General features: G+C 47.4%; 1 protein-coding gene across 1 annotated transcript; it reads left to right on the forward strand.

Moving 5' to 3' along the window:
- LOC129330450 (BPI fold-containing family B member 3-like) lies at positions 1-26,741 on the forward strand. The gene is made up of 15 exons (XM_054980484.1): positions 1-52; positions 559-1,546; positions 3,962-4,069; positions 5,282-5,422; positions 6,388-6,451; positions 7,441-7,501; positions 8,501-8,592; positions 12,521-12,697; positions 14,339-14,392; positions 18,546-18,716; positions 20,118-20,185; positions 22,276-22,318; positions 23,750-23,813; positions 24,922-24,998; positions 26,438-26,741. Exons 1-15 carry the CDS (start codon positions 1-3, stop codon positions 26,474-26,476), a joined length of 2,199 nt encoding a protein of 732 aa, XP_054836459.1. The 3' UTR covers positions 26,477-26,741.
- The last annotated feature ends 1,106 nt before the right edge of the window (positions 26,742-27,847 follow it).

Here is a 27,847-nt window from a genome sequence, read left to right on the forward strand (position 1 = left end):
ATGTCCAAGGACACAGTGCAGCATCTCCAGCTCACTGGAAAGAGTATCCATTGTAGGCAAAGAAAGGTTTTTGCCTCTGACCAGCCCCTCACCTGATCTGGGCCATTTCCAGATGGCTCCCTGTGGCTTGGAAGAAGCCGGAAGATCGTGAAAAAAAACGCGGAAGATCGCAGCGGGGAGCCGTCTGGAAACGGCCCTGGTTGGATGGGATGGGCCATAAGAATGGCAGCTGTAGCAGCCCCAGTTTGGGCAGCAGCTCTGTTCCAGGAGGGGGACGGCAGAAGGGGAGGAGGAAAGCATGAGTGACTCTCATTATTAAAAAAGAAGCATTAATAGTGAACGTAATAGAAGTAAAGTTTTAAAAACTGAAAACGAGCCAAAAATAAAAACTGTACCAATGAAATCATGCACAGTTCTACAAACTAGGAAGAAGTTGGACATATCAAACTAATGATGGAAAGTCCTGATGAGAAGGGAGAAGAAAAAATGATGAGACTGTATTTAAATGAAATGGTTTTCTCTTCTCTCTGCTGAATTTTGCTGCCTCTCTCTTTTCAGTTGTCTCAGACACCGTGGCCAAAGGCAACTTGCTCAATGGACTGCTTGGTACAGGACTGCTGGATGGAGTGCTTGGACTGCTTGGTTTAGGAGGACAAGGAGGCCTTCTAGGAGGCGTGACAGGTCTTCTGGGAGGGCAAGGAGGACTGCTTGATGGTGTCCTGGGAGGCCAAAATGGAGGTTTGCTTGGAGGTATTCTGGGAGGCCAAGGAGGAAATGACCTTCTAGGAGGCCTGACCGGAGGCCTGACTGGAGGCAAAGGAGGAAATGACCTTCTAGGAGGTCTGACCGGAGGCCTGACTGGAGGTCTGGCTGGAGGCAAAGGAGGAAATGACCTTCTAGGAGGCCTGACCGGAGGCCTGACTGGAGGCCTGGCTGGAGGTAAAGGAGGAAATGACCTTCTAGGTGGCCTGACCGGAGGCCTGACTGGAGGTCTGGCTGGAGGCAAAGGAGGAAATGACCTTCTAGGTGGCCTGACCGGAGGCCTGACTGGAGGCCTAACTGGAGGCAAAGGAGGAAATGACCTTCTAGGAGGTCTGACCGGAGGCCTGACTGGAGGACTGGCTGGAGGCAAAGGAGGAAATGACCTTCTAGGAGGCCTGACCGGAGGCCTGACTGGAGGTCTGGCTGGAGGCAAAGGAGGAAATGACCTTCTAGGAGGTCTGATTGGAGGCCTGACTGGAGGCAAAGGAGGAAATGATCTTCTAGGAGGTCTGACTGGAGGCCTGACTGGGGGACTGATTGGTGGTGTCCTGGGAGGCCAAAATGGAGGACTGGTTGGAAATCTTCTGGGAGGCCAAGGAGGAAGTGGTCTTCTAGGAGGCCTGACTGGAGGCATCGCAGGAGGCCAAGGAGGAAGTGGTCTTCTAGGAGGCTTGACTGGAGGCATCACAGGAGGCCAAGGAGGAAATGACCTTCTAGGAGGCTTGACTGGAGGCCTCACCGGAGGACTGCTTGATGGTGTCCTGGGAGGTCAAGGTCTACTTGGGTGAGTTACCTATTATTGAGAAGAGCACTGATAGGCTTGTAAGGTGATCATAGAAGGTACAGCTGCACAAGTGGATGCTGGGTCTCTTGGGAGCTTTTCAGGCATTCTTCGATAAGAAGATCAAAAATGCGGAGGATAAGTTTCCTTAGAAGGCAGCTTGGTCTCTGTTTCTGACCTTCCCCCGGGAGGTCCAATCACAAGAATGCCTGGCATGAGTTCCAGACCACACTTTCAGAGCATGTGTGGTCAAGATGGTACCCATACTGCACCTTCTGCAGTATGTGGAGCTTCTGCAGAAGATGCTCAGGAGTTCCTCAAGAGGCAACTACATACAGAAGTATGTATGTAGCCCCTAAAGCTAGAGCATTTGAAAAAACACTGATCTCCAGTGAATGACAGCTCAGTCTGCCAATGAGATAAGATCTTTTCTCACTGAAACTCTCCTCCTATCTCCTGCAGCATCTCTTTTTTATTTTATTCAAAACATTTCTGCCTTGCCTTATCTCCTTTTACTGGGCCGTTTCCAGATGGCTTACCTTCACGCGGGACGTCACACCTCGTTGCGGGGAAAATGCGAAATATCGCGTTTCCTCGTGCGAGTTTTGCCCGACGTCGTGCAAAACTCGCACGAGGAAATGCGATATTTTGCATTTTCCCCACAATGAGGCACGACATCCCGCGTGAAGGTAAACCATCTGGAAATGGCCCTGCTCTGGTTCCCAGAAGCCTTACCTTCTCTTGACTCCCATGAGCAGTGAATAAGAAGGAAAGATAGAGATGCGGCGAATTTCTCAGTGAACCTGTCTGGCAGTCAGACTTACCTTGTTCGTTACCCGTGCTTAGACCGTGATAAAGTTATTTTCATATTGCATCAAAGAATCAAACAGTTGCCAGATAAATTTATAGCTGCCTCTTGGTCAGAAGCTGACTCACAGCTGATTGGGGAAGCAGGTTACAACAATATAATAATACAAAAATAGAACATTTAAATACATTAAAACATATTAAAATCCGTATCATCGATATATACAGTTAAATCCCAGACGTCAGCCTCCTTTACTCTTTCCAACATAGCATAAATGGGGAGGGGGGAGGGGAGAGGGGGTAAAACTGATGTCATCATTATGACTTCACGTCTGAGAGGGGCAGGTGGTTCTGTGCCCCCCCCCCAGCGAGAGTCCGGTCAGGAGGCATTCCCAAAGAAATTTTAGACTGGCCTCAGTCATACGCCTGGTGGAATATCTGTCTTGCATGCCTGTCAAAAAGATATAAGGTCTTGGTGGGCCCAGGTATCCTCCGACAGATAGTCCCTCCAGGTTGGAGCTAGGACTGAAAAGGCCCTGGCCCCATCGAAGCCAGCTGAGCCTCCCTGGGGCCAGGGACCATTAGTGGATGTTTTCCTGCTGATCCGAGTGCTCTCCGGGGTACATATGGGGGAGACATGGCCCCTCAGGTTTGCTGGTCCCACTCCACTTAGGGTTTTAAAGGTTCTGATCCACTAGGTTTGCAAGCCATCTGCCGGCAACCCCTGGGAGCTTTTGAGGGTGAGGCCCACGACCCTGCTTATTCCCTCATTTTGCTCCTGCTGGAGAAGTGGTGGAGCACTGAGCACGGGACCGGGGGGTTTCTTGCCATAGCAGGAGACCTGACCACCCTAACCTTTCTCCTTCAGCAAAATGGCTACACAGTGAAGTTGCAAAAAAGCTTGCCTCTCTTCCTTCTCCTCCGAGCTGTGCCAGGAGAGCGGCAATTCCTTGCGTTGCAAAAGGAGAGGGAAAGGGCTTGTTTCTTCTCCTACCCAAGCTGGGCAAAGACAGATATAATACTTTTAAAGTTTGCACTGTGACCGGGGAGGCCATTTCTCTCCTTTTCTCTGCAGCCCTTTCTTTGCTGGCAGCTTGTTGTGGGGAGAAGAGGAAGAAAATTAGCTGGGTGTAGTTGTCTGTTTTCTAAACAGAATACTCCCAGGCTCTCCAGCCCTTCCTCACAGAAAATATGCTCCAGCTCCTTGATCTCCTTGGTTGTCCTCTTCTGTACCTTTTTCACTTCTGAAATGTCCTTCTTGAGATATGGTGACCATGAAGAAGCTATTTAAATGGGGAAGGGTACATGTACCTTAAACACGTAGAGAAATGCAAAACGAGGTTGAAACAATAAATAATCCAAGGGGTTCGTTTGCAAATGAGAATAACCGTGTCCAAAATGCTTTACATGCGTGCTGCATTCCTTATGCTATCCCTGTAATGTAGGCCAGCACATATAAGACAGGAATATGCAGATCTTCCTTGTTCTGCCCACATAGTGTCAAATGTGCAATTAAATTTCCACCGAGCAGCTTCTCTCGTGAAATGTCTTTCCTGAAGAGGTTTTAATGTCTTCTTTGGACTCTCTCTCCTTCCTCGCCCCCGTTTTCAGGTTGAAGATCGTGGATATCGTCCTTCCTAAAGTCTCTGTGAAACTGCTGGAAGGTGTTGGGGTCGATCTGAACCTGTATACCAAAGTGGAGCTCAAGGGCGGCAATACGTGAGTCGGCTTCCACAGGAAGAAGCAAAAGGGACCGGGCACTTCCTTCCTTGCCTTTTTATTAAGCTTCCCAACTATTATTAGAAACGGGGTTTCATCCCATACCCATCCTTGCTAGGGAAAAGAGTTCCCAATGCCTTTGTCCAAAATGATAAATGGAACACGATTTACTGTAGACCCTTCATAGGCAAAAGTTCTCTTTTTTCCAAGGCATGAGGTGAACTGATGAGTGGACAGGTCCCACAGGGCTAAAGAAGTATCATCGTGGTCTAGTCACCTGCTCGGTGCAGGAGTCCCCCCAAGACCATGGCTGTTTCCACACGGCTTACCTTCATCCAGAACACCGTGGAATGTCGCGAAAAAACCATGGAAGATAGCATTTTCTCACGTGAGTTTTGTGCAACATCATGCAAAACTTGTGCAAGAAGATGCTATCTTCTGCAGTTTTTTCATGACGTTCCGCGGTGTTCCGGATGAAGGTAAGCAGTGTGGAAACAGCCCATGACTGGAGTTGGTGGAACAAAGCAGCTTAATGTAATGATCTATCTGAACAGGGACCCCTCACATAGCAGATTACGAGCACATCAGTCCTCCCACAAATATCTGGAATGGGGGCGTAACTCTATTTCCATTTCAGTGCCATGTGAATGGCGCGTTGCCTCTTGATTTCCATGGCGGAGAAACACACTGATTGCTTGTCAGCCACAAGCCTGCTTCTAAGAACGAGGACTAAAATGTAGCATCACCGTCCACTAAAAAAATGGTCTTTGAGTGAATGCTCATCAATAGTCAGTGTGACTCGCCTCTCCTTCCAATAGATCCAGAGGAGTTAGTCGTGTTAGTCTGTAGTTGCAAAATAGTCAAGGGTCCAGTAGCACCTTTAAGACTAAGACTGACGATGCATCTGACGAAGAGAGCTGTGGTTCTCGAAAGCTGATGATGCATCCGACGAAGAGAGCTGTGGTTCTCGAAAGCTGACGATGCATCTGACGAAGAGAGCTGTGGTTCTCGAAAGTTTATGCTGCAATAAAGTTGGTTAGTCTTAAAGGTGCTACTGGACTCTTAACTCTTTCTGCAACTGCTCCATCAGATGAGCCCCGTGAAAGTTAGGAATTTAAGGCCATTTGTGCTCTTTGAATGCTTGCAGGATATTTTTGGAGGAGGTTCAGTGCAAGATGTCACCTGTCTCACCTCTTCTGCATTTTCTTTCAGGCCTGTGATTGGGATTTTGAATCTGCTGGTGGAAGTGAACATCACAGGCAGGGCTAAGCTGGTGCAAGATAAGACAGGAGCCCCCATGTTGGTCCTTGAGAATTGCAAGACCCTTCTGGGTGGCGTTCAGGTCCTGTCCGGGTAAGTGCCCATAAATGCCAATAGAACCTCAAGGCCAATTCTTTCGAGGCTGCTTCTTTTCCTCTGCTTCATTGTCATCTCGCTAAAACCTAAATCCCAAATCTTGGCAAAGAATTAGCAAACAGGGAAGTGTGAGCCAGTGTACGTACATTTCTCACGGGAGGTTCTTGGTTCAGTTCTGGGTGTCTTTATTTTTGAAAGGTCTCAGGTTGAAAGACTGGCCAAAAAAAACCCTTTTATGTCTTTGCTCGAGATCCCGGAGAGCTGCTGCCTGTCAGGTACTGAGCCCAATTCTCTGATGTGGTATAAATCGGCTTTTATACCTTGTTTTGTCACTATTTCTAAATTTTTGAGTGGCTGAGTAGGAGGGATGAAAGACATCTTTTGAATATTACATTATTGACGGTTACACAGAAGTATCAACGAGTGCAATGAACTGTCCTTGAGGTGCCAAACTGGACCTTTTAATGCCATTGCTCACCTCCCCCTATAGAATATATCTGGTAATCACCCTTCTTTGGCAGTGTGGGCCATTATTCTGACTGTGCATACAGTATGATATCCGCTGTTTTGTTAAAAACGTGAGAAATATCCTGCTGCTACCCAAGTATCTCACACATGAAAGAGCGGCAGTGTCGCTTAATTTCTAGTGATCCGTTTTGCCCAGCCTTCTCTTCCACTGAGTTGCCAATCAAATGCACCTAGAATGCTTACAAGAAGGACATAGAGGCCAAAACCTCCCCTAATAGATCCCACCACCACCACCACCACCACAAAGCAACTGCTGTCAATAGGGTTATTGCCCTGAACATGGTGGTTCTATTCAGTCATCATACCTAATAGCTACTAATGGACTTTTACTGTTGAGTGATTTCTTGCCTTTCTCCATATCTTAAATGCCAAATCTTACACCACACTAAGAATCCATCATTGCTGTGGGTCAAACCATTTCTTTTCCTCTTTAGGTTAATCCCACTGAATCTGGATCGGATCGTAGTCAACCTATTGAACAATCTTCTTCCTGGGGTGGTGAGTCTGGCAAGAATTTGATTAATGAAAATGGTCTGACCTCATCATTTCACGAGCCACACAGTACCCGTTGCTGTCTGTTTATGAAACAGAATCTTAGTACATGTGACGTTCCCATGGAAAGAGACTGTTGGAAGAAGTCAGGTGACAGGACGACTATTAGATGTTGTGCTGTTGTTGGGCTATGGCGGCCATTCGACACACAGAGATCCATTTAAGCCAGGGTGAACTGGGAGGCAAAAATGACCATGGAAGAGGGCCTTGCCTTGGTCTGCCTCTCCCCTATCCAAAGGTTGCCAGCTCCTGCCCAGGAAATTCCTGGAGATTGTGGGTAGAGTCTGTGGAGGAGGGAATTTGGAGAGGGATTTCATTGAGAATCTATGGTATACCGTAGAGTCTTACCTCTGAAGCTGTCATTTTTTCCTTTTGTATTTGAGAATGGTTGCTATAATGCAACAATGGCACCGTGTCCAACTGTGTTTTCATGCAAACTTTGAAGTGTATATACAGTTCAGTCTTAGGCATTTTAGAACAAAAATAAATAAATTAACTAAAAGGTCAAAGTTGCATGCCTGAAAGAGCTAATATCTGAATCTACCACTTTTCAAAAAAAAAAAAAAAGGCAAGCCATTGGTCAGGCTAGGTGAAGTGTGAATTTTTAAATTGCAAATTGCTAGATTGCTGTAACGTAACAATGATCTGTTTTCATCATCTACTAGTTTCTCTGGATTTGGAACTTTCATTTTTTTACAGAAATAAGTTCATCCCATTTGATATCAGAGCGATAAGAGTATTTCTTGTATCTCAGCAACAAAAAGAGCTATTTTTTTTAAAAAAACTAAAAGCTGGGAATTCAGAGGGATGAGTTGTAACAATAGCATGCTATATGACGTTATTGTGTTATAGCAATCTAGCCATTGTTTTTAAAGCCCTCTGGTGGCATTATACTTCTGGCCTCCACAGCCTGATCTTTCCCTCTTGCTTTGCAGCTGTGTCCAGTCATAGACCTTGTGGTGAATCTCTTGAACACCGTTTTGAGCACAGTCAACAGTAAGTTTGTTCGTTATGGCTTGGCCAAGGGGATTTTCAGAGGCTCCAATTCAAATTTTCATTATATAAGAAGGGTCATGCTGGATCAGACCAAAAGCCCTGTCTAGTCTGACATCTTTTGGAATGGGTGAGGCCACACACACACACACACAGACACAGACTCACACAGAGACTCACACACGGACACACTCATGCATGCATGCATGCACATCCAAGCTCAACATCCCCTTAGGAAGAACAATGATGCATTTTCGATGGCTGTTCCAGATAGACTGCATGCACATCTGACCAAACCAGTGCATAAAGCATTAAAACATTTGCTATCACTTTCCACAATATGAGTTGCAAGAATTGTTGAGTTAACAGACGAAACACTATGAATGTTCTAAACACATGTGATAAATGGGGAGCATTATTGGCAAAGATGGAGGTTTAGGACAGACGCTAAAAATCACCAGCAGCCATTGGCCAGGTCGAAGCAACAGGGAGAGAGCGGGAAAGGGCGGGAACGGTTGGGAAGGTCTTGGGACAGTCTTGGCTGTCCACCTATCAAAAGTCAAAGTAACAGCATATTTGGAAAGGCTGTTCTTTTTTGGCGGCTGCATTCAGTGGAGGAACAGTTCATAAGGTTTCTTGGACCTGTTTAGTACTGCGGTTCCGGAACATAAGCCAGCTGTTGGTGCCAGCTTCACAACACAGGCTCAGTTGTGGAGAACCTTTGATAAACCTTTGATAAACCAGGCCTGAAAACCCCACATATATTGTGCACGACATGCCAAAACAGTCTTGCACAACTCGGATCACAGAGTGTGACCGTGCAGGTGAAAAGACTTCTATCAGGGTATTCCTCATCATCTCTGTGTGTGCTGGGGCATTCCACGGAATATTTCATAATCCCTATTTCAGAAAGACGGGCGATTATTGCTGGGGAGGAAGTTGCAGGAGGCGTTGGCTGTCTGTCTTTAATCCCCGACTTGCTTTCTGTTTATCCCCATGTAGGTGTTTGCCCGTTTGGTATGCTAGGACAACTGCACTATACCCTGGCAGGCCTGCCGTTGTTCCGAGGTCAACACTTGCTTTTGAATTTGAATGTAAGCAGGCAACCTTTTCCTTGTACTCTTGAACACTTAGGGATCCTCCACCTTTGATGCATATATAAGTCAACCCCTATTTCCTACTTTGACTCAGCTTCCTGCTTGCCCAAATGTGTGTAGGGTAAGCAAACGTGCTGAGAGGCAACAGTGGGGCTCTGTAGGAAGAGGTGCCGGATGTAGCATCTATCCACTGTTCTGTCTGAGCATGAAACCTTTACACACCACCAAGGGTGCTAATTTAGATTTTAGGATGCCAGCAAAACCAAACTTTAAAGAGTTGTTCAGGTGGCAGTGGAAGTATATTGGGAAGTCTCATGTATTCTAGAGGGGGGCACATCTCAGTGGTGGGAACACGTGCTTGGCCTGCAGACACGGCTGCCTCAAAGGCATTTGTGCCTGATGCCAATCAGCCCAACAAGCCCTTTATAATAATAACAACAACAACATTCGACTTATATACCACCCTCAGGACAACTTAACACCCACTTAGAGTGGTTTACAAAGTGTGTTATTATTATCCTCACAACAATTACCCTGTAAGGTGGGTGGGGCTGAGAGAGCTCTGAGAGAGCTGTGACTGACCCAAGGTCACCCAGCTGGCTTCAAGTGGCGGAGTGGGGAATCAAACCTGGCTCTCCAGATTAGAGTCCCACACTCTTAATCACTGCACCAAACTGGCTCTTACCTGTCAATTGGTCTCCCACCTCTATCAGCTGGCCAGCCAGGCTGGGCTTACTCTACCTTTTGTGGGGCAGGGCAGGGGGAGGGAGGCAGGTTCTTTTGGTGCCTCTCACACACCCTGGCAATTGCCTAGGTCCACCTTAGTGGGAAAGCCGCCCCTACATTCAGAAGCTTATCTATTGAACCCCTGGAGGCTCTCCAGCGACAGGAGGGGGAAAGACTTTTGCTAGAATTCTAGGAGAGTTTATACTAGCTGGAATAGGCATTACTCGCAGGTTTCATTTCTAGGAGCCCTTGAGCCCAGTGGTTCTGAAGTGAGATTTGAATGCAAACTTATTTTACTTTTGGGAGCCCACTTGCAAAGCAACTCCTCGCTACTTCCTCCCTCCCCAGCAAAAAGTACCCTGGTGGTGAACGCGAGCTCCTGCACAGAGAGTTTTAGACTGTGTGTAAGATGGGCCACCCAGCCCAAGACTGACTGACGTGTGTGTTTTGATCATGAAGTGCTACAAGTTGAATTTGTAGTATGGTGATAAATGCATGGCCATGTCAGGATTAGGGCATGACAGATCCTGGTAAAAACCTTTTAGCCAGTTCCAATCTCAGCTCTCTTCGTGCTAGAATGAGGCACATGGCTGTGCCGTTAGGGCTGCATTGTGATACAGCCTCATGCAATTGCTAGAGGAAATGGCTGTGTCCACTGGCTCTTTCATACAGCCTTGAGCTACACCAGGCTCCGTGTAGATGGTCCAGAGCTTCAGTTTTGCCACTGCTCAGCTGTCTATTAGAAGAGAGCTCCTCCTAAAGAAGAGCATTATTCCATTCCTACTAGTGCTTTTAACCATATGCTATCTGCCCTCACATCATCCACAATTCTGGGAAAGCACAGAATCATGTGCAGATTTTTTTTAAAAAAGCCTAGCCTTTGTTGGGAGAATATGTGTCAAAATCTCCAAAGGGCTGAGCAGGACTTCTAATACTGAACAGATAGATTTCGTGTTGTTCCTTGACTCTCTCTATGGCTAGCGGCACCAGAATAAAGCATGCACAATGAATAAACAGATGCAAAATTTGTTTCATTTGCATAATCCAGTCCGTTTGGCTTTCCTCAGTGTAAAATTGTCTGTTGCCTTGCATTGTAATCCTGGCCTGTGCAAAATGTACCAAGCTTTGTACGTTCTACAACAAAGAATAGAAGTGAACTGCCCTAGGAATGTGGCGTTATCTAAAGTGGCCAGGTTGTACTTGCAAACAAACAATTGAAGAGCCAGTTCTGTTGGTCACACTACTCCAGGTGGGTTCTGGCACCGGGCCGTGGAAGCGGAGACTTCCACAGGAGGCGTTAGGAAAACACAAATTTCCTTTGCAACTGATGTCTGTGAATATGCAGAGAGCTGTGGAGTCACCTGGCTTGCTTATTATCTGGAACGCTGCTCTTCCTTCCAAGGCTGCCGTTTCCAGAAAGAATATGATGCAAGGACTAGAGTAGAGTAGGGTAATATAGGGTTAATGGGCAAGGAATCTGGGTGGGCAGGAGCCCCCTGATGCCTTGCCCTTTGCAAATGATGTACTGAGATGTATTGTCGAAGGCTTTCACGGCCGGAGAACGATGGTTGTTGGGGGTTTTCCGGGCTGTCTTGCCGTGGTCTTGGCATTGTAGTTCCTGACGTTTCGCCAGCAGCTGTGGCTGGCATCTTCAGAGGTGTAGCACCAAAAGACAGAGATCTCTCAGTGTCACAGTGTGGAAAAGATGTAGGTCATTTGTATCTACTCAGGAGGGGTGGGGTTGAGCTGAGTCATTCTGTAAGAGTTTCCCAGGGTGTGGAATGCTAATGGCGGGAGGCTTCACTGTATCCTGAGGCGGTTCTTTTGCATATGGATTGGTGCTTGATGTGCTAATCTTCTCTGCAGGGCTATTGTCGGGTGTCGAGTGTTTTGTTGGCCTGGTGTTTTTCAGAACTGGAGCCCATGCTCTGTTCATTCTTAAGGTTTCTTCTTTCCTGTTGATTCACAAGCATAAGCAAAACTTCAACAGGAAAGAAGAAACCTTAAGAATGAACAGAGCATGGGCTCCAGTTCTGAAAAACACCAGGCCAACAAAACACTCCACACCCGACAATAGCCCTGCAGAGAAGATTAGCACATCAAGCACCAATCCATATGCAAAAGAACCGCCTCAGGATACAGTGAAGCCTCCCGCCATTAGCATTCCACACCCTGGGAAACTCTTACAGAATGACTCAGCTCAACCCCACCCCTCCTGAGTAGATACAAATGACCTACATCTTTTCCACACTGTGACACTGAGAGATCTCTGTCTTTTGGTGCTACACCTCTGAAGATGCCAGCCACAGCTGCTGGCGAAACGTCAGGAACTACAATGCCAAGACCACGGCAAGACAGCCCGGAAAACCCCCAACAACCATCGATGTACTGAGAGTTTCTCTACATGAAACATCTGACTCGTGAAGAACAGGTGTTGGGAGATGCAATGTTCGCCAGGAAGGGTAGTTTAAAAAGACAGAGCTGGCAGCAGGGCCAAGGCTTTGCTATACACTGGAGCTGTGTGAAGGGGCTGTGAAATGCCAGAAGGGAAACTTCAGCCCATCAGAATCAAAAAGAGTCCAGTAGCACCTTTAAGACTAACCAACTTTATTGTAGCATAAGCTTTCGAGAATTACAGTTCTCTTCGTCAGATGCACTGTGATTCTCGAAAGCTTATGCTACAATAAAGTTGGTTAGTCTTAAAGGTGCTACTGGATTCTTTTTGATTTTACTACTACAGACTAACACAGCTAACTCCTCTGCAACTTCAGCCCATCAGAATCTCTCCAGGTTCAAGCCCAGCTCTGGAAGGCAGCTGCAGTCCATTTCCATGCCTCCCTGCCCTCTGGTTGCCATCCCACACAGTTTTAGACTGGAGAGGTGAAATTGACAGAACCTTTGGGGAGGCGAAAATGAAATTAACAAACCCTCTGAGGAGCGATCTCTGCAGGTTCTGTCTTTTTGAACTACGCTTCCTGGCTAACATTGCATCTCCCTATACTTGACAAACATGTGCCCAGGCATCTCGTGCAGAGAGAATCTGAGTGGAAGAGAGAGTGGTATCCTCAGGTTTTGGGTCAGCCAGGGGGGAGCTTCTCATCTTGCTCTGATCAGCCTCCCACCCCACAGTGTTGCCAGCCAGCTTCAGGCGGTGCTCAGGGCTCCGTCTCTACCTCTTCTCTCTGGATGTCTCTTCTAGCTCATGATCATTGATCCAGAAGGCAAGACCATCAGCCTTCCTCCGGTCCAGATGCCCGCTCTGCCTGTGCCTGCAGACCACTCCTCTCAGCTGCTTCTCCCGGGGGATCTCCTCTCCACTCTGCTGGGCACGCTGGGCTCGAAAGGATTGCTCAACGCAGACATCACTGAACAAACGGTGAGTGCCCCCTTCCCAGTCCCTGGAAACTCCTGCCTCAGTGGGAGAGCATGGCGGCAGTCTCAAGTAACAGGACTCCCATCGGGAAGGGAAGGGGACTTTTCCCTCTGTCTGTTGCTCTGATCGTTTCCAGTCCCTTTGCCCTCAAATACAGTTGGTCAAAATAGGCAATACGATCATATGGGGTGGGACACTCCTACATCGGGGGAGAGCACCTGGCAAATTCAGAGAGCAGCTTACTGGCCGGGACTCCCCAAATATGCTTTTCTTTCAAACAACCTTGTTGGGGGGGGGGGTGTAGGAGAGAATCATAGAATGATAGAATCATAAGGTTGGAAGGTACCTCCAGGGTCATCTAGTCCAGCCCCCTGCAGGAAATTCAGAACTACCCTCCCCGCACCCTCAGTGATCCCTGCTCCATGCTCAGAAGATAGCAAAACCCTCCTGGCCTGGGGGAAATGGCTTCCTGACCCCAAAGTGGTGATCGGCATTTCCCTGGGCATGTAAGAAGGGGCCATGAGAACTAAGCCCTGATGTAACCCTTCCTGCCATTCCTTTCATGAAGAAGGCAGAAAAGACAGGGTTAAGCACCCCAAATGTGGGTCTGAAACTGGGTTAGTTCAGCCTCAGGCTACTGGATAATGGATAAACTTGCCTAATGGGTAAACTTCCATTAGGCAAGTTCTGTCTCCCTCAGAAGCCAGGAGTTTGTGTCTCGCTGTTTCACATGACCTCTTTGAAAGATGTCCAGAGGAAAGCGGCACTTAGGTTCAAACACCAGCTCAGCTGCAGGACTCGATGAGTGGCCTTGGCCAAGACCCCGTTCTTCAGTCTCAGTTCTGCATTTCTAAGAGGGGGGAAAGCAAACAAAACATTGCACCTTTCAGAGCGGTTGTGCGGAAGAGTGGGAAGGAAATCCCTGTGATAGGCTGTCAAAATATAGTGCTTGAAAAACACTTATGGCAGAAGAGGACAGATGATGTTTATGGAAGATGTATGGGTTTTTTCCCCAAGAATCTTGGGAGCTACCAGCCACAAAATGGTGGCTTGGTGGGTGGAGCCAGCCACAAAATGGTGGCTTGGTGGGTGGAGCCAGCCACAAAATGGTGGCTTGGTGGGTGGAGCCAGTCACGAAATGGCAGCATGTGCAAAACAAATATAGTATTTCAGAGCAGTTCTGCTGTGCTCTGATGGGGAAAGCCTTCCTATGCTGTTTTCCCAAAACAAACCACAACAGCAAACTATAAAACTTGCCCAGCAGGAGGAAAATATACAGTTACTTCCATGTTTTCCCTGGAATACGCAAATAGCAGCTTTGATGCGGGGGAAGAGAGTTTATAGCACTCCTTTTCTGTCAGGAGCAAGGCTGCGTCTAAGTGCATACGTGAAGGAGGAAAGGCGAATGGGGAAGGGTGGTGGGGTTTTCCCAATCACAGCAAGCTTTGTCTGTGTGTTTATGTTTGTGTGTGTGTATCCCGTGAAAGGAAAAAAAAGGAGAGAAGCTGCTATGGTACTAAGAAAGGATCGCAGCCACCTCAGAGTAGGGGCAGAGAGCGACTTTTAAGTGGCATTGAAGAATGACTGGCCACACTCCAAATTTATTGGCTAATGTCACATTTTTATGTGTGTTGTTTTGGCTAGCTCCGTGGAAATGTCCCGTTGACAACATCCGCTCTTCAGTCCTTGGTTCCAGAGGTAAGGCAATTTTCTAGGGTATTACACCTTTGGGGGAAGCATTTTCCCGAAATCTCCAAAGCAAACTCCTTATTATATTTTTTTCAGACTTGGGTCTGGGAGCTCTGGAGACGGGTACTCCAGGAAACCCACAAATCTTTTGTAATGACAGAAAATGGAGCTCTCTCTGTTTTGTAGGAATGGGAATATGAACTTTGTAGCTTAGGGGAAGGGGACAGAATCATCTTCGACAATATATCTTTATTATTATTACCTTTCCTCTCCTTCAAAGGGTGGGAACTTGCCCATAGCCTCCTAGCTTTCAGATCAGCAGAGAAAACTGCCAGACCTGCCGACTGGTTGCCAGGGCCTATAGCTCAGCCCTGGGTGTGTGTTATGTGTAGGGATGTGCGTTTCGGCTTTCTGAATGCCGAAAGAAAGCCGAAACAAAAGTGTTTCAGCTTCTTTCGGGTTAGCCGAAACGTTTCAGAGAAAGCCGAAACGTTTCGGATAGCCGAAAGAAAAAAAGCCGAAACGTTTCGGCTTCTTTCGGCTTTCTTTCGGCTTTTCAATGGGAAAATGCCTCCGTCTTCCCGGACGTCTGGGGGAGGCATTTTCCCACCGAATCAGCCCAAAATTGGTGGGGACCTTCCTCTAACCCCTCTCTAAAAACCTCCCAAGTTTCAGACCGATTGGACTTTGGGGGGGCATGTTATGACCCCCCAAAGCAGGTCCCCTATCCTCCCATAAGAAAGCGAAGGAGCAGCATATTGTTAGCATGCTGCTGCTCATCTTCTTCATTATTTCCTATGGGGAAAAAATGAAGAAGCAGGCTTCCTTTGCCAGGGGTGGCATTTTGCATGCAAAATGCCCCCTTACCCTCAGGGGCCCTTCTCCCACCCTTCCTCCCACCCCCCACCAAGGCTCAGCCTGCTCCCACTTGGGGGGGCCATTTCATGGCCTCCCCAAGTAGGTCCTCTCAGCCCCTAAAGTCCACCCCTTACAGCCCCACACAAACCCAATTCCCCCCCAGCTGCCACACACAGACCCAAATCCCCACATTAGCCCCTCACAGACCCAAATCCACCCCCACCTGCCCCACGCCCATAACCCCAGGAACAGGCTGGCAAAGGCCAGCCCTCTCCCTTTGTTCCCTATGCTGGGAACTTCTAAACTCTCTTTCCCTGGGCAATTCTGCACAGCCCAGGGGTGCCACAATGGTGGGCACACTTCTGAGTGCCAGCTGGTCCCTGTGAAAGAGCACCTGAACCACAGACACCCTCCCTCAAATTCCCCCACCACCTACAGAGATGGCTGGCCAGCCAGCCCCATTGTTCCCTATGATGGGAACCAACTGCACAACAAAGAATAAAACACGAACAACACAAAATAAAGTTTTTTAAAAATTTTCTCCCTTTCAAAGTACAAGTAGGCAAAGCATTATGACACATTACACCAGCAGTCCCCCACACAGAAAAATTAACACAACTCACTTAACATCAGAGAATCACAAAACACGATTCCTGTCAAAAACACTTTATTTCTTGAACAGCTTTAGGTTACACAGCAGGGGGGCACACCAAAGGGCATGGCAGCAGTATCTTACACAAAAATAACACAACTCACTTAACATCAGAGAATCACAAAAGCGCAATTCCTGTCAAAAACACTTTATTTCTTGAACAGCTTTAGGATACACAGCAGGGGGGGCGCACCAAAGGGCATGATAGAAGTGTACTACACAAAATAATACAACCCACTTCACCGTTTTTGACAGCAGTTGTGTTTGTGTGATTCTCTGATGTGAAGTGAGTCGTGTTATTTTTATGTAGTACACTGCTTTCATGCCCTGTTGTGCCTTCCTACTGTGTAACCTAAAGCAGTTAAGGAAATAAAGTGCTTTTGACAGCAATTTTTTGGGGTGATTCTCTGATGTTAAGTGAGTTGTGTTATTTTTGTGTAAGATACTGCTGCCATGCCCTTTGGTGTGCCCCCCTGCTGTGTATCCTAAAGCTGTTCAAGAAATAAAGTGTTTTTGACAGGAATCGTGTTTTGTGATTCTCTGATGTTAAGTGAGTTGTGTTAATTTTTCTGTGTGGGGGACTGCTGGTGTAATGTGTCATAATGCTTTGCCTACTTGTACTTTGAAAGGGAGAAAATAATTTTTAAAAAACTTTATTTTGTGTTGTTCGTGTTTTATTCTTTGTTGTGCAGTTGGTTCCCATCATAGGGAACAATGGGGCTGGCTGGCCAGCCATCTCTGTAGGTGGTGGGGGAATTTGAGGGAGGGTGTCTGTGGTTCAGGTGCTCTTTCACAGGGACCAGCTGGCACTCAGAAGTGTGCCCACCATTGTGGCACCCCTGGGCTGTGCAGAATTGCCCAGGGAAAGAGAGTTTAGAAGTTCCCAGCATAGGGAACAAAGGGAGAGGGCTGGCCTTTGCCAGCCTGTTCCTGGGGTTATGGGTGTGGGGCAGGTGGGGGTGGATTTGGGTCTGTGAGGGGCTAATGTGGGGATTTGGGTCTGTGTGTGGCAGCTGGGGGGGAATTGGGTTTGTGTGAGGCTGTAAGGGGTGGACTTTAGGGGCTGAGAGGACCTACTTGGGGAGGCCATGAAATGCCCCCCCCCCAAGTGGGAGCAGGCTGAGCCTTGGTGGGGGGTGGGAGGAGGGGTGGGAGAAGGGCCCCTGAGGGCTGGGGGGCATTTTGCATGCAAAATGCCACCCCTGGCAAGACAAGCCTCCCCCAGCTGTCAGTGGTAGAGAAAAGAGCACCTACTTGGGGAGGCCATGAAATGCCCCCCAAGTGGGAGCAGGCTGAGCCTTGGTGGGGGGTGGGAGGAGGGGTGCGAGAAGGGCCCCTGAGGGCCGGGGGGCATTTTGCATGCAAAATGCCACCCCTGGCAAGACAAGCCTCCCCCAGCTGTCAGTGGTAGAGATGAGAGCAGAGCACCTACTTGGGGAGGCCATGAAATGGCCCCCCCAAGTGGGAGCAGGCTGAGCCTTGGTGGAGGGTGGGAGGAAGGGTGGGAGAAGGGCCCCTGAGGGTAAGGGGGCATTTTGCATGCAAAATGCCACCCCTGGCAAAGGAAGCCTGCTTCTTCATTTTTTCCCCACAGGAAATAATGAAGATGAGCAGCAGCATGCTAACAATATGCTGCTCCTTCGCTTTCTTATGGGAGGATAGGGGGACCTGCTTTGGTGGGCCATAACATGGCCCCCCAAAGTCCAATCGGTCTGAACCTTGGGGGGTTTTTAGAGAGGGGTTAGAGGAAGGTCCCCACCAATTTTGGGCTGATTCGGTGGGAAAATGCCTCCCCCAGACGTCCGGGAAGACGGAGGCATTTTCCCATTGAAAAAGCCGAAAGCCGAAAGAAAGCCGAAACAAAGCCGAAAGCCGAAACGGCTGGCCGTTTCGGCTTTCGGCTTATTCGAAAGAGATTCTTCTTTCGGCTTTAGCCGAAATTTTTTGGCTTGCACACCCCTAGTTATGTGCCATCGAGTTACCTCAGACCTATGGCGACGCTATGAATGAAAGTCCTCCAAAATGTCCTATCATTATAACTCAGCCATAAGAACACTAATTGGTTGAATAACGAGTTGTCATAGTTACTTCCAGTATATAGTTGACCTTTTTTTCACTCAATTTTCCAACACTAAGAACTTCAGCACAGAGAGAGAAAGATGCCACCCCTAGCTCGCAGAATTTTCATTTGAATACTGGAAGTTTTGGATGCTGCTGATCTTTTTCTATTTTTACAAGCATCTTTCTCAGTTCTGTCTAGCTGGCCTCTATCCAGAAGTTCTTAACCAATATGGATGTTTCTTGCTACGTCCATCACAAAGCCCAATCCAGTCAAGGGGCGAGGTTGATTAGAATTTGGGTCAGGGCCTTTGGGCTGTGGCCCTGAAGAATCAGTGGTGGTCTAAAACCTGACTTTGTAGGCCTTGTAGAAGCAAAAAAAAGTGTTTTACTTGAACTAGTGTGTAAGGGCAGCTGATGTGCTTCTCCATGTGTTTTAAGAGGCCTGAAACCCTCATAGAGCTGACCTGGCTTGTCATATTGTGCCATTGAGGGAGGAGGGAAGGGCTTTGGGGTGTCACCAAAAAAAAATCAAAATGGCCACCCACTGGTTGCTCAGGTTTAAGAACTGCTGTTGTCTTGTTCTTTCCACAGATTTCTCAGCTAGGAGCACCCTCATCATTGCCTCTGGTGGTCAAAATTAGACTCAGTGGGCAGCCTAAAGTGGCTTTGAAAAATGGGAAGGCTTCTCTGACTCTCAAGGCATCTATCGAAGTTCTGGCTCGTGCGAGATCTGGTCTCAAGCCCCTCTTCGAAGTGGCTGCTGTAAGTAACACAAGGAGAAACACAAGATGATCGTTGTCATAATTCGTTTTATTTATTGGTTTACTGATCAACTTCGTCTGTAGTCTGCCTTTCTCACTGACTGAGATTTAAGACGGATTACAAAATATCAAAAACAATTCCGTAAAGACTTCCAATAAAGAATGCAGTAGGACGAAGATTACAGAACTGGAAAACAATGCAAAAAAACCCAACCAACTAACCAACCAAACAAACAAACAAGAAGAATAATCTATGGCAACAAAAACTGTCTGAGGCATGATGTACCATAATGAAGAAAGGGGGCTACAAAGGTAGAGGATGTTGTAATAGCCAGGCATGTGCATTAATAAATGTTGCAGTACACTACAACACCATCCATCATAGAAGCAACCTCCTAAACTGTTCCATTATTTCTTTTTATTATAATCATTATTTAAGCATAAGGTTGGATCGATTCCCCCTTTGTTCCAAGCCAGCCCACTTGAAGAGGCCCAGTGAAAGCAAGAACGTTCCAAATTTCTCCAAATTTCTCATTTGAGTACGACATCCCAAATTACTGGGTTACTGTTTCCAAACAGAACTCCAAATCAGAATTCCCTGTTGCTTTGTTTATTTCTGTTGAGACCATCTTTGTGCACAGAGCATTGGCTGCTACCCCTACCTCAAATTTTGTTAGTCTTATATGTGCTTCTGGACTTGTCTCTTTTCTACTCATATAAGAACAATTCATTTGATATTTATCAGCTGCTGGATCTAGAGTTATGTATTTGTTCTGCTTTATTGCTAAGTTTTGTGGTCGTTTTGAGCTGCCTTGGAGGTCTTTATCTAGCACAAAAGTGGGAAATATAATAATAATAATAACATTCGATTTATATACCGCCCTTCAGGACAACTTAATGCCCACTCAGTGCGGTTTACAAAGTATGCCATTATTATCCCCACAACAACAATCACCCTGTGAGGTGGGTGGGGCTGAGAGAGCTCTGAGAGAGCCGTGACCAGCCCAAGGTCACCCAGCTGGCTTCAAGTGGAGGAATGGGGAATCAAACCCAGCTCTCCAGGTTAGAGTCCTGTGCTCTTAACCACTACACCAAACTGGCTCTCTCTTAAGTAAATACAGAAAACCCTCCATGAGAGGTACCAGAACAGAAGAACTAGATTTCATAAGACAGAAGTCTGGACTGTAGCTTAGTGGTAGATTATCTGCTTTGCATGAAGAAGGTTGAATCTTTGGCATTATGGCTTAAAAATCTCATGCATCAGGGAAAAAGTCCGTTCTCTGCCGATGACCCTGGAGAGCTCCAACCAATTAGGACAGGGAAGACTAAATTAGATCCAGATTCATCTAAGGTGGCTTCATGAGGTGGACCAGTCTCACAGTTGGTGATGTTGTGTTTGCAGACTCTTGGCCTGAGTGGCAAAATTAAAGCTGGATCATCGAAGCTGATCTTCACCTTCGCGCTAGACACGTAAGTGCACCTTCTTCCTTACACTTGACCCTCCCGAATTACCCAGGCCAGATATCTTCCTCTGATCAGTTTTTTGCTTCCTGGATAGAGCTTTGAGAAAGTGGCTGTAACTGGTGCCAGTGTAGGGAAGGACTGGGCTAGTTGGGCAACTCTTGAGGCCCTGTGGTCAAATACAGGACAGCCTGGAGGAAGCTTAAACAGATGTGAAGTCAAAGTGCAGAGGACACACAGACATTTATTTTCCTTTTTCTGTTACAGAGTAGCAGCCCTCAAAAGTTGCCTCACTCCTGGTGACATCCCTCCATCCTACTTCCCCTAATTCCCTCCAAGCTGGCCTTTTTAGGTCTCTCTTAGGCAAACAGTAGGGCTTTGCCCACCCCTTCCACACACTCAATGAGCTTGCAAGCTCCCCTCAAATATCTGTGGAGGTACTCCACATTTCAGCCTCCGTGGTCCAGATACCTGATGCTCAGGCAGACCCGGATGACTGGTCTCTTCTGTTTCTGCGTCCCTGGCCTCAGGACCTCTGCCAGAAGAGAGCCAGTCTTTCCCTGCTGGCTTGTCACACCAGATGCCCGCCACGGGGCCTCTTTGTAGATCGCTCCGATCTTGCACAGCTGCCACTCATTTCAATGAAGCTTGTGGGCAGCTGCATCCCATCACCCACAATCTTCCCACGAGACTGAGCCCCGTTTCTAGGTCAGTGCCCCCCAGCATCCTGCCAGATGCCAGCTGGTAAACCTATACTACAGTTCTAATTTCATTATCAGAATGTGCAAAATGTTTTCTCTTTTGCACATTTAGATGGCAATACGTATTTCAAATGCAAAGCTGCAACCTCCTTTTGCACACGTACATGCACACACACAAACACACCCTGCTAAACTCAGGAGCCAGGTCCCATAATCCAGTCGTAAGAGCACCAGTGGTTTTCATGAGACTGTGGAGACTGTTGTGGGACACCATGGGTCGGGAGGGGGTGCCTGGAAAGAGACAGCATCTGTCACGGGCTGGGCCAGCCCAAGCAGGGTGGTTCAAGTCCAAACCTTAATGGCAGAGTCTGAGGGGAGTTCCAAGAGCAAAAGCCAAGTCAAACCGGTGGTCAGAGCACGAGATAAGGCCAGGAGTGAGTCCAGAGTCCAAGAGCAAGGTCAGGCACAGTCCAAGGTCAGTCACCAGTAGTGTCAGGTCCAAAAGCGGGCACGGGCACGGGCACGGGCACGGGCACGGGCACGGGCACGGGCACGGGCACGGGCACGGGCACGGGCACGGGCACGGGCACGGGCACGGGCACGGGCACGGGCACGGGCACGGGCACGGGCAACATTCACAGACCACAGAGTGGTTGCAGGCAATAGACACGTTGCTTCCACGCCTGGCAGTTCCTCCAGACTGGCTCTTATAGCCAGGCGTGGTTTTCAGCCAGCTGCTGGGGCTCCATCCTGACACTACTAATCGTCACTCTCCAGCAGCTGGCATTGGCTCAAGAGGCGAGCACTGCACCGTCTCTCCTGCAGTTCCAGTCTCTGGCGCTGCTTGCGGCGTTCCTTGGGCATGGGTGAACCTGGGGGGAGGGTGGAGGCTCTTGGCTGCGCTGCACCTGTAGAAGTCCCTGGCTGAGCTTCCTCTGTAGTATTGGAGCTAGAGGGTGCTGGTGCCTCAGCTGCTGGCTGTAAGCTCTGATCAGCCAGCAGCTGTTGCTCCTGATTGCTGGCTTCCGCTGAATCAGGGCTAGGGCTGGCTACACAGGGCTCCTCTTCTCCTGAGGAGTCCTGGCTGGCTACACGAGGCTCCTCTCCTCCAGAGGAGACCTCACTCTCAGACTGGGCCATGACAGCATTGATGCTCGAGCCTCGCTTACATGACCTCCTGGTGACCATCTTCCCTAGATGCTGAAGACATCAGATTAAGATAAATTGTGTCTCTCTTTTAACCAAGATGCTCGACGGGATGGATAGGATCAGATCCTGGGTTTCTAGTGTCTTTGCATGATTTACCGTCCCACTGTCTTGATCTATTGTTCACTGCTCTGGCCCAATGCTCTGGCCCCATTGCCTTCAAGTGATGTCTTCATTTTCATTTCCCCGCAGCCTTGACCTCAAGCTCTCTTCTTCAGAAATCGGAGAATTTAATGTAAGTTTTTGCCTCCCACCAACTGTGATTGCCCTTCTTCACCCAGCATACCTGCAGGATAGAAACCCAACCCAAGGAATGGGTCAGAAGGCATAAGAAATGTGCCGGCGTAATCAAATTCCCAGCAGAGGCCTTTTCTTGTATAGATATTTTTATTTTTTAAACTAGATAAGGGGGTACAGAAGGAAAAAAGGGAAGGAGAACAAAAATCTACAATGATTACAACAAATAGAAAATTAGAATTATACATTACAAGGACTATCGAAAATGTAACATCCATCTGGCCTTTAAAATATAACAGCAAATATATAAGAACATAAGAGAAGCCATGTTGGAACAGGCCAATGGCCCATCTAGTCCAACACTGTGTCACACAGCGGCCAAAAAAAACAGGTGTGCTCAGGAGGTCTGCCAGTGGGGAAGGGACACTAGAAGCCCTCCCACTGGTTGCCCCCCCCCCCAAAACACCAAGAATACAGAACATCACTGCCCTAGACAGAGAGTTTCATCTATACCTTGTGGCTAATCGCCACTGATGGACCTCTGCTCCATATATTTATCCAGTCCCCTCTTGAAGCTGTCTATGCTTGAAGCTGCCACCACCTCCTGTGTGTAAGTATATAACACAACCAGATTCATAGATATTTCTTCTTTTCATCCTAAAAAATCTCATTAAATCAACTATAAAATATTTTGTTATCTATTAAAATACTTGTATAACAACATAATTCTCCAAAAATACTAATCAACAGAACTAATAAATATCTCCATATATCCTGTCAAAATTTGGAACAAACGAACAGCATTCATAGAATCATAGGGTTGGAAGGGACTTCTAAGGTCATCTATTCCAACCCCCTGCACAATGCAGGAAATTCACAACTACCTCCTTCCCTACACACACCCAGTGACCCTTACTCCATGTCCAGAAGACGGCAAAATTGTACTTCCCTGTGAATCAAACCCCTAACAAAGGGTAAATAAACACAAGTTTATAAGGGTATAACATTAGCAAGAATCCAATACAGAGTTGAAGAAATGCTGAAACAGAACATAAGCAATTCTAGGGCGGACATAGGAGCACATATTTAAAGCAACAGATAATATACAAGGCAACGTAGTGGTGAAATCTACGGTTCTTCCTTAACTCATTAGCAAAGCATCTGAGACCTACAATACAAAAGCCTTTTTGAATAATTCGGTTTTGCATTGGTTGCAGAAAGCTAGGCGGGTGGGGGCTCTCCTTGTCTCCTTAGGCAGGCCATTCCACAGGTTAGGGGCCACTACAGAGAAAGACCGTGCGTGGGCTGCTGTTGATTTCACCCATGAGTAGCATATGGGAAATATTTGGGAAAGCATTGAGAAAGAATCCCAGGGAAGAGTTCTTTCTCCTATCAGCTGACAATGTGAAACTTTCTGTCTCTGTTGCAGATTGCTGTCCTGGAAAACTGGATCAAAAACCTGATTGTCACTGAATATCTGCATGTGCTCAATGGTATGGCTACCATATTCTACCCTTCAGTGCTTGGTGCCAGGGCCAGAGCTCTCTCTTTGGGTCACAACCGCATTAGAGGGCTATACAGAGAATTGCAAGATCCATCTTGGGAAATTCTTGGCGATTTGGGGGTGGAACCTGGGGAAGGTGAAGCCTGAGGAGGGACTGGCCTCAGTGGGGTATAAAGCTACAAAGTTCACCTCTGAAGCTGCCATTTTTTGGAGGGGACTTGATTCCTGTAGTCTGGAGATGAGTTGTAATTCTGGGAGATCTCCAGGCGCCATCTACAGATTAAATTACAAGAAGGAGGGGTTCCAAAAGTAAATTGTAACTACAAACCAGGGGAACACCCTAAGAACCCACATACACTACTAGGTCTGTCTAATCACATTTAGTAATTAAAGTGCCAGTGCTCATACATATTACAATATTACACAATAATTACAGAATAATTACAGGACTCATTGATTATAAAGTGCTCAGTCCCATGTTACACTTCCAGTTTTCAATATCCACTCGCTGTGGAGATGCAGAATCCAACTAACTTGTGAAAATAGCATTTGATTAGGAGAACCAGGAGTGCGTGATTCAAAAAACTGGCCAAGATGAAGAGATATCAAAACGAGCACATTTAATTGCTAGCGGGCTTGTTGTCAACCAACGAGAGGCTCTCAGCTTTTTGGAGCCTCATTGCTCCCCAGAATTGCAAGCTGAGAGCTAGCTGCTACATGTGTTTGAATTTCAGCCAACTAATGAGGGATTCTTCGCTTCTGGAAGCTTTCATCACTACCCAGAATTTTTGAGTTAAGAGCTGTCTGCTGCTTGTGTATGAGTTTCATTGCATTACAGGGAACCTAGTGGACTTAAATGGGACACTCCTATATATTGAAGACTGGAAGTGTAACATGGGACTGAGTACTTTATAATCAATGAGTCCTGTAATTATTCTGTAACTATTGTGTAATATTGTAATATGTATGAGCACTGGCACTTTAATTACTAAATGTGATTAGACACACCTAGTAGTGTATGTGGGTTCTTAGGGTGTTTCCCTGCCATCTACAGATTGGCAACCCTAATTAAACACTTGTCTCTGGTTATTTTTCAGGTGCCTTGGAGATAGGAATCCCTCTCCCTAACCTCTTCAATATGAAGTTTGATGATGCTGCAGTCTCTGTTCTTGAAGTAAGGGCTGAGATTCATTTCCTGATTTTAAAAAATCCCTGCATTTCAGTAAACATATTAATAAATCTGTTCCAAAATCCACCTGGGAAAACATAGAATGGATGCCACCCTCCTTTTACCACTTTCTAGGAGAAATTGATTTTACTTGTATTTTCCAGGATTTCATTTGTGCACTCATTTATTTATTACAATTTTTATATTTTTTTGCCTTCCCCACTTGGTTCAAGGTGCTTTAGAAATTCAGTTTTAAACCACCCCAATAGCCCATCCAATTTTATTAAGATTGATTTTACACATTAATTTACTTCACTTATACTCCACCTTTCTCCCCAGCAGGGACCCAAGGTGGTTTACCTTGTTCTCATAGCCTCCATTTAATCTATTATTGGAGCAAGATAAAAAGTCATTGTCCAGCATAATATTTTTGGGGGGGCCACAAATAAGTGTACTTAAGTTCGTGCAAGTACTGTAAAGCCAGGTTGGCTGATGGAAAGATGCATTGCAAGGAGAGCCTTGGTGCTGAGGAGGAAATGTGCCTGAGGGTTGGAGAGCTCCAAGAGAAGAGGGTCACCACAGGAGGGTCCAGAGGAAGAGGGAGTGTCCTGAGAGGCCCAGCCCTGATACCTGAGGCCAGCCAAGAGAAGAGGTTCACCACAGGAGGGTCCAGAGGAATAGGGAGTGTCCTGAGAGGCCCAGCCCTGATACTTGAGGCCAGCCAAGAAAAGAGGGTCACCACAGGAGGGTCCAGAGGAAGAGGGAGTGTCCTGAGAGGCCCAGCCCTGATACCCGAGGCCAGCCAAGAAAAGAGGGTCACCACAGGAGGGTCCAGAGGAATAGGGAGTGTCCTGAGAGGCCCAGCCCTGATACCCGAGGCCAGCCAAGAGAAGAGGGTCACCACAGGAGGGTCCAGAGGAAGAGGGAGTGTCCTGAGAGGCCCAGCCCTGATACCTGAGGCCAGCCAAGAGAAGAGGGTCACCACAGGAGGGTCCGGAGGAAGAGGGAGTGTCCTGAGAGGCCCAGCCCTGATACCTGAGGCCAGCCAAGAGAAGAGGGTCACCACAGGAGGGTCCGGAGGAAGAGGGAGTGTCCTGAGAGGCCCAGCCCTGATACCTGAGGCCAGCCAAGAGAAGAGGGTCACCACAGGAGGGTCCAGAGGAAGAGGGAGTGTCCCGAGAGGCCCAGCCCTGATACCTGAGGCCAGCCAAGAGAAGAGGGTCACCACAGGAGGGTCCAGAGGAAGAGGGAGTGTCCTGAGAGGCCCAGCCCTGATACCTGAGGCCAGCCAAGAGAAGAGGGTCACCACAGGAGGGTCCAGAGGAATAGGGAGTGTCCTGAGAGGCCCAGCCCTGATACCTGAGGCCAGCCATCAACTTCCTTGGACAGGAGGCCAGAAGGGAGCCAGTTGGGTTTTGACTGTCTGTCTCTTTACTTCCTAACAGAATTCACTTTTGCTTGATGTGACTCCAAAGCTGCTCTAAAGAGATGCCCACATTTGCTGTGGAACCCTGCAGAAGAACTGCCGCCTCCTGCTTTCCCTCCTGACCTCCCGCTCTAGACTTCAGTGACAGAGGAAGAAACCTCCTTCACCACTTAGACCCTCCCCGTTTCCCGTTGGGTTGCAGGCGCCCTCCAGCCTGATCAAACGCGGTGTAGCCAGTCCCCCTTGGGCGAGGGAGCATCCGCTCCAAGAACGATACGGTTCCTATGTGTCAAGTTCCAATAAAAGGTGCCACTTGCTCAGCATCCATTGTGTGTTTCTCCCTTCTTTGTTGGCTTTGGAAGTGCTCAAAGAGTGGGGATGCTTTGCCCCAGACAAAATGTCAACCTTTCCATAGCATGATTTTAAAAGAGCATCTTCTGAAGAAGTGGAGGTGGAACAAACATGTTTGTACTCTCACTTCTGGGTGTTTATGGCTCTTTGCTGAGCAGAGAGAGAGAGAATTTGCTGACCTATGCAGCAGAGCATGTGGAGTCTTGCTGGTGGGGCACAAGAAAGAGAGGAAAAGATGGGAGCAGGTAAAGATGGAGAGCACAGGAGATGATGGAGGGAGGGTAACTGCATCAGAAGCACACAAGCAAAGGAGAGGGTTGTCTCTACTCCTTTCCCTTCTAGAGGTGCCTTTGAGGGTGCTTCTGCTTGTACAGTGAAGAAACTGCTATCCTCTAAAGTACAGAAAACAAAATCCAAATTGGGGAAGTTTTTACCTGCTATGATGGACTGCTCTGTAAAAGCAGGTTTCCTAAGTGCAGTACCATCAGAGAGCTGAGAGGGAAAGAATTAATTATTTCCTGGAATTTAGAGATGGAGTAGCAGGCTGCTCCCTCCTCTCTGATTGGTCAGTTAGAACCAGGCTGAAGGAGGTCAGTTGGTTTCTGACAGGATTGTTCAGAGTGTGTGTTAGAGTCTGACAGGTAAGTTCAAACTGGTTCCCCTCTGGAATGGGGGAAGAGAAATCTTTTGCCTTAACTATAGCATTAATGTTCTGAGGAAGAATTCTATTTAGGAATTCAAAGTATGAATGTCAGCAGAAGCTGAAATCCACTTGACACAGACACCATAGAACTGGGAGTGTGTTTTGGCAGGAGTGGTGGGGTAATAGGTTAAACTCCCTTCAAGCCAAAAGAGAAAGGAGAAGAAAATTAATTTCTGCCAGGTTTCAAAAGGGGGGTTTGTTCCGAGAAGTACCTAGGTCTCTTATGAAGGGAAAACAGTTTTAAAGGAATTTCAGATAACCTGAATTGTCATAGGAAACTCTGAAGAAACGTTGTTGCTGTAACAAAAGAATTAAGTAAAACACCTCTCACTGTTAAGAACCAAGAATGTAAGAAACTAAACTTCAAGGAAACTA

The sequence above is a fragment of the Eublepharis macularius genome, chromosome 5 (genome assembly GCF_028583425.1).
Source record: "Eublepharis macularius isolate TG4126 chromosome 5, MPM_Emac_v1.0, whole genome shotgun sequence".
Classification (NCBI taxonomy): domain Eukaryota; kingdom Metazoa; phylum Chordata; class Lepidosauria; order Squamata; family Eublepharidae; genus Eublepharis; species Eublepharis macularius.

What these genes read in the sequence shown, in the direction of transcription:
- LOC129330450 (XM_054980484.1), top strand. Translation starts at nt 1, where the DNA reads ATGTCCAAGGACACAGTGCAGCATCTCCAGCTCACTGGAAAGAGTATC. An exon ending in ATATCTGCATGTGCTCAATG is followed by an intron (nt 23,814 to 24,921) that starts GTATGGCTACCA and finishes GTTATTTTTCAG; the next exon opens with GTGCCTTGGAGATAGGAATC. An exon ending in CTGCAGTCTCTGTTCTTGAA is followed by an intron (nt 24,999 to 26,437) that starts GTAAGGGCTGAG and finishes ACTTCCTAACAG; the next exon opens with AATTCACTTTTGCTTGATGT.